Here is a 12,393-nt window from a genome sequence, read left to right as displayed (position 1 = left end):
TATGCTTTGAACCCTGGACTGCCATGATAAGTTGCTGGAGTCTCCAAATCAAAACCATGTATTCGTATGGAGTTCTAGTAATTCAGGGAGTCGAAAGAATATGTACATATTTCTATACACTACACATTGTAGATGAAAAAGCAACGAAAATATATGTGTACAAAGTATGATGTCTCTACATTTTAAGCGTTTCTATAAAAGACATATGTATAATATTTACACGTACTTGAAGTACTATATTCCCCATTGTAGTTGAAAAGCAACTTGAATGTTACATACGTATATGCACGTGTGCAATATGTATGGTGTTATATATTCAACATTTCAAGCTTTTCTGTACAAGGCATGCATAATCTTAAGATGTACATATAAATTGAAATGTTTCCTTTTAACCGCCACAATACAGAAATCTAACGGAGTGCCCCCTAGAGCTTACACTGTGCACATGTCACGGGTGTGCACACGGGAGATAATGCACAGTGTCGCGCTGACGCAAATGGCAGCCATTTTCACCCGCAGGAGCAGGCCTTTCAGCTCGGAATCTCTTTTTAGATTCCGGGCCACTTTAGAACAAACCACGTCTACAAACCCCTAGAGGACTCAGCATATGGCGAATTAGGGCAATGACTTGCGCATTGATGTGATTTCAAAGGAAGATGGCGTGTCTCTTACGTTGCGTAAGCCGTACATATCTTTCCCCAGGAATCTCTACATTTCTTCTGTTTAAGACTTCTAAAACTCAAGTCACCGCGGTCATTTCCATATTTTAATCAGTCATGTTATAACATTCCAATTGGAGGCTTTAAAAATGTAAGGCCTTGTGATTTGATTATACGGATGGCATCCAGGAACCCCAAAACTGATGCGAGCGTTCGAATAACAAACGTTTGGCAAAAAAAGTCGCATTCATTATGACATATACCTGGCCAGGAAGGTTTTATCCTGAGTGCCATTCGATCTGTAACGGCAACCCCGAGTTAAGAGACAAATCACGCGATCGTTACAAATCGGAATAAACATAGAGTATGGCAGGCCTGGAGTATGGTATGGTGAATAATAAGCTTCATTTTCATTTCTTCACATTTTATTCTTTTCCCTTGTAATTAATTTGGCATTCTACGTTTAATTTTTCCAATATTTTTAATATACAAGCAGCCCCACTTTTCAAATCCCACCTTGTGTAACAATTTCATTTTCCTTCATAGGGCAATAATTTCCTGGCAGTAATTGCCTCTCGAGAGGAAACAAAAAGCTTCTGTAGGTTTTCGAAGATTGTATAGTCTGTTGCCGAACGGGGCTTGCGTCAGCTTCCCATTTCAGTAGCACAAGGAGCACAGGGGACTGACTCTCGGCTTTCAGAAGACATTTCAAAGGCCAATTGCCTAGCTCTACATGGTAAGGTTGAGATGAAGCGGTCTTTGAGGAGAACGTAGAGTCTTATCTTGGATTCCAGACGGCTGAGCTGCAACAACGATTTTATCAGCAGGTTTGACTCATTTTTAAAGTTTTGTCCGTTCTCCAGCGCTATATATAGGGAAATCTCGCACAATTACACAATGAGCACAACGTGAATATGCAGTATGTCAGCATTTATGGGCGAATCAAGTTTTTTGCCTACATGTAAGGAGGTTTTGCTTTCGGTGTACTTGTTCATTTGTTTGCTTGTGTGTCGGTAGATATTTGAATACATTAGAGTGGCAGAAAGTGTGGGGGGGAATGATGTAACCGCAGACTGACAGGAAGGTCGAATTGGAAGTCAAAATACTCTCTCCGCAGACTGGGAGGAAGTGGTTCAAAGTAACGCCATTTTAGTTCTGTCGTCAGTTTTCTGCTATAACCATGTCTGTGGCATTATGGAAACCAGTGTGTGAAAATGTATATACAACATTAGCGAAAAACTGACAACAACGCTAAATACATCACTTAGGTGTAAATCTTCAATTTTTTTCATTGTTGTCAAGTTGGAAGACCTCTTTGATTTTCCATCGTTTCAACCGTGGTAGTGACAAACTATTTATGTTTTGTATGTGTATTGTACGAGTAGAAAAGAAATGACCGGAATCTTAGTAGGTCATCTCTTGTCTAGCTCTCTATTCTGTGCTATTATGATTGTGGTGTTCACTACACATGGCTGATCGCTTGTTGTACCATGTAAATTCTTCGCTGTGTCAACATCATGTCCTTTATCGTCTAGCTAGGGTTGGGGACCACCCGTAAATCCATTGTGCAACGTAATATACAGACTGCGCAAAGTAACTATATCATTTGGGTGAAAATTGTGGAAATCTTTCAAATAAAGCAGAAAAAAATGTAAATTCGAGCAAAGTGTCCTCAAAAGCCTGCGAAACTCGCACAAGCTCCTATCTCGAAGAAAATGTTGGGGTGGAAGATCGTAACGTTTCCCGGTTTCTGAGAGCCTTTCTCACCATGAAATATGAGAAGTGTCCCTCCACGTGTCCAGCGTCTGCCGAAGTTAGTTTGAGTGACTGCCAGAGAAGCATAGCCTCTAATACTAGTAGGCTTCGGGAACCGTTTGCCGTTCTGGCCAGAGATAAACATTGTGATCTTCCACGTCACCACAACAGTAGCTTGGAGATTTCCCGGCACTATGCACCGTCCCCATGTTTGAGAATGGAAGCGAGCAAATTGCGCTATTCAACATCATCCCTATTCAATCCCTATTGATTGTCTCCTAGGTATGGCGTGTCGGCAATGACATGCTTTTCTCCTCCATGCATCCAGCATATGTTCAACACCGCACACGTAGAAACCTGCAGCGTTTAACGTAGCGTTTAAAAAGGGTAGAATTGCTATTGAAAAGTATGTGATTCCTTAACTGTATATGAATTGTCACCAAACACCTTTATGGCTTGTAAGAGATAACTTTGGTTTGTGTCAACAGTACACATCCATATATGGTAATTACCACTACTTATCATAGGCCGATTGCTCTGGTATTATACTCTACGACGTACTGAGTTGAAAGGTCGAGATGTCCATGAGCCATTAAGGGCTGTTCCATTAAACACATTCAGGGGTTGTCCGTTATGTTTCCGAGGACTGAAAAATGGTTGGGGCATTTTTGAAATGGAAAGGATATAGAGGCTTTGTCGTAATATGCTATCTAAGAAAAGGAACATGTGTCCTGAGCGCTTTTCATTTTCCCCGTTTGGATATTTCAGAAATGGACGGTCCCTTGTAAGAGGCAAGGTATACAGAGCTCTGGGCGGAAGTGCACCGTTAGTACTCACTGCATCTCTGTATGTATATCTCTGTATGTATATGTATACACAGCCGCTGACAACCATGAGTACACAATCATGAATTTCCAGGTAGAGTACTCACGGTGTGAACACCGTCTGCTGCTGTAGCCGAGTCCGAGCCAGATTTTCCCCGCCTTCAAAGCGCCATGGAGGAGGAGAATGGAGAATCTGAATCCACCTATGGAGCCACGACGGTCTCGTACGGACATATGCCGGAGGTGGAGGCGTCGTCCCTCGGCTCTACCTTCGACATCCCCGAGCTGCATTTCCGAGTTCCCCGGGACAAGTACCACCTGGTCTACTTGGCGCTGCTGCTGGCCGGGGTACGTTAGTGCTAACCTGTGATGTGTGACATTTTTACAGCATGGATACGGTTCCTTTATATACACAGAACCTGTTGATAAGGATTAGTGAAACACTACTCACCAAGCAGAGGTTTAGGCTTCGGCTTATTTTTGGCTTGGTATTAGGCGTTTTTGTTGGGCGTTCTTTTTTGTCCTGGTATCTTATTTTTGTGGCCAGACTGGCCCTGGCAAATATATAGATACTGTCTGGTTAATGGATACTGCCTGGCTAATGGATACAGTCTGGCAAATGGATACTGCCTGGCCAATTTGATACTGTCTTGGCAGCCACCGAAAAATCTGCTTGGAGATACGCGAAGCATTCATTCACTCACTCACTAGAGTGTGTTTAGCTTTCGGCAGCTGACCATCAATTTCTTTGTGCGCTTACATTTGTGTACGTATCTATAAATACAAATCCATTGTCACCCATCAATACACGAGGACACATATTGCATTCGTCATTTTAGCGTGTACTGGACATTCATATGTTAGAGATTCAGTGTATGAATTAATGTCAGTAGATATTGTGGGGGTTGGTTTCTTCATCGATACTCGTAAATACATGTATGAGGCTAGCCGAAATTGGGATCAACAAGCCTATATGTTTGTGATTATCATCCAGTAAAACAACGTACGGCATCTACTACTATATAACAAACATTCTATCTTACAAAAAACTATGGAATATGGGATGAAAATGCTTTTACAATCATTTGTGGAATTTCTGGCGTCTAGAGACTTTAAAAATATTGTCTTCACTGTTAACTTTATTGTCCTTAATGTACATTGGTTAGAATAATGTGCAGTTCATACAATTTAACGATATGCTGTTTACACATTCTGGTTTATTCTAGGTTGGGTTTCTGCTGCCCTATAACTCCTTCATCACCGATGTGGACTACCTCCATGCCAGATACCCCGGGACCAGCATAGTCTTCGATATGAGCCTTACCTACATATTAGTGGCGTTTGGAGCTGTTTTGGTGAGCACTGGGCCCTTCCTCTCACCCTTGAACATCAGGTTTTAATCTTAAAGTAGATAACGGGGTCAAAACAGAAGCTAACTCATAACTTCAAATTCTTGTACACATCACACGAGAAGTTCCTGTAGTCGTTCTCACGCTAATGCATGTCCAAGCAAAGGTCTAGTTTAAGCAAAGGTATCTTGTTTCACGTCTTTTTATCGGACTTTCTTTTTTGTATCGGTATCTTGTTTTCACCACTGAGCCAAACGGTAGCTTGTTGGATACTTCCTTGCCACCTAATTACAGTCTTCTCAATTTGATACTGTCTTCTCAATTTGATAGTGTCTTTCCAATCTGATACTGTCTTCTTAATTTGATACTGTCTTCTCAATTTGATACTGTTCTCCCAATTTGATGCTGTCTGCCCAGTCTGATACTTACTGTCTTCCCAATTTGATACTGTCTTCCCGATTTGACACTGTCTTCCGAATCTGATAGTGTCTTCCCAATCTGATCCTGGTTTTCTGTCTTTGATACTGTCTTGTAGCCACCAAAAGATCTACTTAGAGATTACACCACTGCGTCTTTCCCCCAGATAAACAACAGTCTGATAGAGACGTTCGGTATCCACACCCGCATCACGCTGGGGTACGGCCTCGCCTTCTCCAGTCTGGTCTTCATCGCCATCTTGGACATCTGGTTAGAGGTGTTCGACAAGGACACGTCTTACGTCATGAACCTCCTGGCTGTGTCGGTGGTTGCTTTTGGTTGTACCGGTAAGATATGTCTTGTATTCTTTGATCTTATCCACAAAGTGCTCATAGACTAAAAACAAACAAATTCTGGCACAATAATTTGTGTAGATGCTTAGTTTCTTTGCTGTGATGTCTTGGTGCGGCAACTTAAAGATCTCATGAAATGAAATTGAAAAGTTGTTATTTTGAATGATTTTCTGACGATTCAATAAGTTATTTGTCTTGGGATTACAATGGGATATTTTTGGTATGATACTTCAACCGGGAAGGTTTGTTAAAGCAGACTTAAAAACGTGCAATTTTAGCCTTCCAAGTGCGAATGCAAATGAGATGCAAGTATGAAAGTATAGAAAAAATTTTGTTTCTGAACGCGCCATACTACCAAGTAAGCTGGCTGTATTTCTTCAATCGGATGTTAAGCCCCGCGAAAATCTCCGGGGACTTAACTGGTTAAAATTCTACTTTCATCCGATGACATGTAGTGTTGAGTGGCAAAAGCAAAGAGGAAAGACAGTCACCTGCCGCTATCTAAAATGATAAAACAGTATCGACGAATAAAACGTGTGAATATATTTTAGATTTTTATAATATTCCGTGCAATCTGATACCTTCATATGTTATAAATACCATGGATATAAGAATAGTCAACGCGTCTCCATGCTTTTTTTGTTTTAATATTGTGATTCAGCAGTCAAATTGTGCCAAGGACAGCATTGAAAAAATACCTGCTAAAAAAAGAAGAGGACTTACACAATCTATATATACTGACGTGCCGTGAATGGGAAATTATTCCCCTCGATCATCTATCGTTTGATATTCCGGAGAGATACAGGAAAATAGACAATCAATTTTTCCCCCGGGTTGATGGAGGAAGCTGCCGTAATTGGACATCCAAATCTAATTAGGACAGAGCCCCGGAAGGATTTCCAATCGCGTCTTAAACATCACAGAATCCGTCTTCCTGCTATGTTACCAGTTTGCTACGAGAAGCTGCTATCCACGGCATATATCACGGTCGCGACTAGAAAACGTTAGCAAAAAAAGTCGTTTTCTAACCTGTAACAACTGTTGGTGATACAAGCAAGCTGATTGGCTGATTGGCTTGATTGCCTTAAATCAACAGAGATAAGTATAATGCCCCTACCAATTTGTTTCTAGGCTGTGATTTAGTACCCCCTTTCATTGGATAATTTTGCCGTACATCTTTTCATCAGACATATGGTATAAAAACGGTATGTATGACTGGCAACAACATAAGCAAATCAGTATCTTTGTAGAAAAATATAAATAGTTCTTTTAACATTTTCTTCTAGTTGCGTTTAGTTGCCCTTTCATTCAAATAATACTCCTCAGGCTTGCTTTAAAAATGCTTTGATCGTTGCTTTTCCCGCGAGTAACTACAGACGTGACTAAGCAGGCCAATGAGATAGTTACAACTTACTATTTTAGGATTATACGTTTACGAAATAGTGGATTTGAAAGTACAATGCACATTTTACATTTTTGTGAGTTGAAATGTGACTATTTAGCCATCTAAGGATGTTCTGATGTGGTCAATACAATATTCTGATTTGGGTGGTACAACATTGACGATATATGTCATAGTTAGATTCTATTAGCACTTAAATTTCTCATTGGTTTTATATATGCAATGACAAGTCTTAGAATTGCTGGAAGCCGAGCTCCTACATGTAGTCTAAAATGATCTAATTATTTGACTGTCAGACAAAAATACGTAGGAAATCATGAGACAGATAATTCTGAACGTTTGCAACCTTCCCCTCTGAAACCACCAATTAACCAAGCACAGAGCGTAGATCATTTTATCATTACGGATCATTTCATCAATTCTATGTGCGCCGCAAATATAATCATGTTATTACAAAGAATTACAGGAACAAAAGATTAAAAGGACTGAATTAACGAGCGCATATCAGACATATAGCCATTAGGCCACACGCAATTTGATTTCTTGGAGTTTCGTACAAAATTGAATAAAATACAACATAAAAAGGCATCTTGTGACAGAGCCAAATGCTACCAGGCTTGTAAATGTAACAACTAAACGACAGTTCAACCGTTGATGACAGAATTTATAGTTAATTTATATCATGGATGGTACAAGCGATCATTTATTTTTCAAATCATAATATTCAGACCAAGGAATCGGGTTGGTTTGGCCTTACTTAATTGTCTTCTACGGCACTGAGTGCATATTCCTTTCTATTGATCTGTTCTGTGTGCCCTTTCCCCACTTGACTCTCCGTGAGAAATACCAGATGTGGATGTCAGCCTGGTATTTACAAATACACACATGGTACAAAGACGCAAGATAACCATCTTGTCCGCACACCAATACTGTACATCTTTCAGTTGAGAAATGTGAATAGCTTATCGTGTAAAATATCGTATCTAGAACATTCCATATGTTTTTATATGTTGCATCACACGTGCAGTACAACAGTCCAGCTTCTATGGATACACCAGTATGCTGCCCCCACGGTACACACAGGCCGCCATGACGGGAGAAAGTAAGTGTGAACATGTGAACCATCTCATTATTTGAAGAAGTTTGATTCTTTCGATCAACACCAGAAAAGATAGCTCACCTCGAATTTTCAATCGCTCTTGAGTCGACCTTCTTCAGGTTTGATGATTCAATTACTCCTGAAGAAGAGCAACTGAAAATTCGAGGTGAGCTATCTTTGCTGGTATTGATCGAAAGCATCAAAATTCATCATGGTATATACTAACACAGATGAGTTTTAAGAAGGCTATGGTTTTGGTTATGTTGGTTTGTTTGGATGTATGTGTCTTAGCACGATAACTCAGAATCTATGGATGGATTGTTGTGGTGCAATGTATGTTGGGCTTGACATATGGATGAAACTATGTTGTGTACCATTCGAGTAAGGTTATCAACACCTGCACACACTATCAGAAACAGGTTACTGCCGTTTTGCTCATGGTTTTCTTAGAGTAGCTACACAATAATCTAGCGTACAGCAGTACGGATTGGTTTTAAATTTATTTCAGCGTCATATAGCCAGCAAACGCTATGTGTGGCAGCACCCCTCTATTTTCCTGACAAGAAACCTCTGACGATTTTGATGCCTTTTGACACTTATGTATTCCCTCCTCTACCGCCGGCGCCAGGGGCTTTTATGTATCATACCAACACATTGTCGTTCCACGTGATGAAACATGTATTCTATCTAGCTACGAAGAACACGAATATTCTTGCTTCAGTAGAGACACGGGCTAAATATATATATGGTACATATGTAGTTTCACATCAGGCCCTTTAGTGTACATAATTTACAGCCTTATGAAATGTAGATTAAAACGTGGGAAACTTTATAGATATGGCCGATGCTTGTACATGTAGTGTGAAACTCAAAAGATTTTACATGTATGATTCAAACATTTCTTTTTCCCCGTTTTTCTTTGATACAATTTGCCTTCTACAGATTTCCGAGAAATCTTGATTATATATATTTTTCGTGTGGCTTCCTGCACACAATGAAAGGCCCAGCTGCTGGTAGATCAAGGAAGGAGATGTAGAATTGCATTTCAAATAAATCATCAAAGAACGTCCACTCACTTTGATGTGTGAGATAGTCGTCTCCACTGCCTACCCAAGTCTTTCATCCATTTCAAACCGCGGAAATAAGATCATAATTGGTTCAACAGCAGGCACCATGATTGGCCTGAATATCGTGCTATTTCTGAAGCATGATGATTCACGCTGCCAGCGGTCGTCATATTATCCGTAACCACGACACAATTTGTAAATATTACTGGTGCAGGTTATTTTTATTCCAAACTACTTTTCGTGACCGCAGTAACATTTGCAAGTGTTATTGACTTAAGAACGTGTTTTTTAAATCCTCAACTAGAAAGATAAGTTCTACACGTATCGACGCTATCTGAAAGCCGTAACACTCTGGTCTCGCGGAATCTCGCGGTACTCTCTGGCGGTTCAACTTTAACATTGAGCATGCACAGATGTAACTGTGAACCTCCTTACTTGCTATGCTGTTATTTAACCGCTGTAATCAACATTGGTGTCATTTCTTCCCCAGGTGCAGCTGGCTTACTGGTGTCCATAAACAGAATCGTGACCAAGGCTCTTGTTCAGGACAAGCGGGCCAACACTGTCATCTTCTTCTGCCTCTCCATCTTCTTCGTGGCCGCCTGCTTCATCTCTCACCAGCTGGTCAAGAGGTCAAAGTTCGTGCGACACCACCTGGCGGCCTGCGTCAGCGCCAGAAGCCCAGACGGAGTAGACGGCGCCTTTGGGGAAGTAAGATTAGTAAGACAGCATTTTCCTATCATTAGTTCTTCATTAGCAGGTAGGGCCATGTCAAAGCATTGAGTCTTCTTCTTCTCCAGTACACATAAGGTCAATGATCTGGACCAGACGTCTGTCACCATGGTAACTGGTGCTGTAGCTGTAGACACCTGTCAACTTTCTAGTCCCTGTATTTCGTTATAATAATAATAACTATGTAATGATAATGATACGGTTGATGAGTAGATACGAATTGTTCGCTGACACAATGTACATTGACAGCGCAATGCCTTTGTTTGAATCATACCCTTTATTCAGGAAATCCTGGACTCAGAACCGAAGGAAGCCTTAACGGAATCTCCGGGCACGGCCAGTGACGATGGCCAGGCGGAAGTGGAGGGGTCCCGACAGAAGTCCCTGCGGGTCCGGTTGAAGCAGGCCAGGAGTATCAAACGTGAGCGAGCATTTCAATGTCTACTGTGTCATTCTTCTAGTTAGTTACCATTGCTGCAAGGCCAACGAAGATCAAAGCCTATCGAAGATTTATCGTCGGTGGAAAGCGGAATCATTCCCTTCAATGATAAAGCGAATATTGTGTTTTTTCAATGCATCAAAGTATGACCAAACCGCCTAGTAAATGCTTATAATCCTATAATTAGCTAGGTACAGCTGGATTATGCGGAGGTCCGGAGATCATTCTTACCAGATTCCATGAGAGCTCTACTCGCTCATTTGTAACCACAAATCATGCTTTGAAGACAGCTATAAGAACTACAGAAATGATAAAAATGCTGAGTAAGCTCTCGCCTCTTGGCAATATCTTGATTCCAGATGATCAGGAATAAGGTTAGCCTGGGTGTCATTCGATTTGCTACTTGCCCCTTGTACTCTTTGGCCAGTGTAGGAAGTAAGAGGCCCGAAACAAAATCAAATGGCACCCTGGCTACAACAGCGTATTCCAGATGTAACGTTCTACATTATGTACCACACAGGAGGACTGCTAGTTAGGTGGCAGGTTGCCAAACAGATCTGGACGTACATGCTGGCCATCGGAAGTGCGTACTTCATCACCCTCTGCCTGTTTCCGGGAATAGAGTCAGAGGTCACGAACTGCACCCTGGGAGACTGGATGCCCATCGTACTCATGGCCATTTTCAACCTGTTCGACTTCATCGGCAAGGTAGTCTTTTTCTGAAGATGCTTAGAATACCTGAAGTTTTTAGAGATCATTTAGATCGTTAGACCCGGAATTCATGCAAATATAATTGTGATGAAAAATAAAACACTACATAATGAAATAATGTCCTAAGCCTTATTGGCTGAAGCAAACATCTCAGATCACCTCATGATGTCATCATCAGTTGGCACAAGACACACACCGCGAGATGCAATGTGTCTTATCCACAGCATTTTGATACATTTATTACAAAATCTATTATATAATCATAACCTGAAAATGGTGATTTTTCTCCGACTACATAGATAACTGCAGCAGCTCCTGTAGAATGGGAAGGAGGCTGGCTGGCCCTCGCCAGTTCCATCCGGGTCCTGCTGGTCCCCCTGATGATGATGTGCGCCGCCCCGCGGGATTCGCCCATCCTGCAGGGACCCGGTTGGTCCATGTTCATCTCCATGCTGCTGGGGCTGACCAATGGCTACTTCGGAAGCGTCCCAATGATTCTAGCTCCTCGAGAGGTGGAAGACGAGCAGAAAGAGATCACAGGTGGGGGGAATGATTTGATGTTGTGCCTATACCTATACCTATCATTCGTTATCATAATTGTCTTCTTCCTGGGTGTTACTAGTATTTGGAAAAAAAACCTACAGGTTTCATCTCTCTACACTTAGTATCTAAGGAATACATGAATAGGTATCACTCAATCGTGTCACGCACGGAGACACTTTTATTCACGTTTGTTTAATTTTTTCCTTCCAAGGTAACATCATGATGCTGTCGTACAGTCTGGGCTTGACCGCCGGGTCCGGACTGGCCTATGGTCTGAAGGCCATCCTGGGGCCTGAGCTGACGTACGATCCTTGTACTGCTGCAAACACAACCTTCCACAACTCCACCATACTACTCTAGTTTTCTCGGTTGATGTTGTTTGTATGATCTACAGTCAAACTCGTACTCTTCACAAGACTATCTGGACATGGTGACCACAGTTTTGTGGTCCCCTACTTAGATATTTTGACTCAAGCATCAAATCCTGTCTATAGTGTCTTCTTGGGTAATTTTGACTGTATTTATGTACGTATGTAATATACCTTATATATCTAATATGCCTTAAGAGCCATGCTGGCTCAGAAGAGGATTAAGTAAATAATTATGTATGTATGTATGTAATATTATGTTCATTACAACAACAACTATATTCATAAGACATCATCATCCCTTCCAAGGCTTCGTACGTTAAAATTGACATTATATTTTATTAATTGGCAAAGTCAAGTTGTTTGCGCGTATCTTTTCAGGTGCATGTATAAGTTTTCTCTAACATATGTACCTCGTTGTAATGTCAGTGGATGGACGTCAGACCTAAACAATGGTCTTTGTAGACATCCTTATATTCAGTGTCAGGTAAAATAGTGTCAACGTTTCTGTGTAACTGTTAACGATTTCAATTCTACATGATCTTTGTAGATAAACACTTCGTCATTAAGTATACTGATAATAATAGACTTTGTAAAAGCATTCTCTTTGGAACAGTGCGTTTTGATATTGTTGCGGTATCCTAGTGTTGAAATAAAGACTTGTCTATATTCATG

General features: G+C 41.0%; 1 protein-coding gene across 3 annotated transcripts; it reads left to right on the top strand.

The window, feature by feature from the left end:
• Positions 1 to 1,273: 1,273 nt before the first annotated feature.
• Positions 1,274 to 12,389, top strand: LOC109485031 (equilibrative nucleoside transporter 4-like). 3 transcript variants are annotated; one of them, XM_019788437.1, is made up of 10 exons: positions 1,274 to 1,486; positions 3,333 to 3,586; positions 4,465 to 4,593; positions 5,171 to 5,351; positions 7,787 to 7,861; positions 9,416 to 9,645; positions 9,943 to 10,078; positions 10,617 to 10,804; positions 11,107 to 11,347; positions 11,562 to 12,389. In XM_019788437.1, the coding sequence occupies exons 2-10, from the start codon at positions 3,410 to 3,412 to the stop codon at positions 11,708 to 11,710; spliced, it is 1,506 nt and encodes a 501-aa protein (XP_019643996.1). In that variant the 5' UTR covers positions 1,274 to 1,486; positions 3,333 to 3,409; the 3' UTR covers positions 11,711 to 12,389. The 3 variants fall into 3 exon arrangements, with proteins under 3 accessions (XP_019643996.1, XP_019644002.1, XP_019643987.1); XM_019788443.1 differs by lacking the exon at positions 1,274 to 1,486 and having other exon boundaries at positions 3,275 to 3,586; positions 9,416 to 9,636; XM_019788428.1 differs by lacking the exon at positions 1,274 to 1,486 and having other exon boundaries at positions 3,275 to 3,586.
• The last annotated feature ends 4 nt before the right edge of the window (positions 12,390 to 12,393 follow it).

The sequence above is a fragment of the Branchiostoma belcheri genome, unplaced genomic scaffold (genome assembly GCF_001625305.1).
Source record: "Branchiostoma belcheri isolate BF01 breed outbred unplaced genomic scaffold, Haploidv18h27 scaffold11, whole genome shotgun sequence".
In the NCBI taxonomy this organism is placed as follows: domain Eukaryota; kingdom Metazoa; phylum Chordata; class Leptocardii; order Amphioxiformes; family Branchiostomatidae; genus Branchiostoma; species Branchiostoma belcheri.
This window is presented reverse-complemented; position numbering and strand designations above follow the sequence as displayed.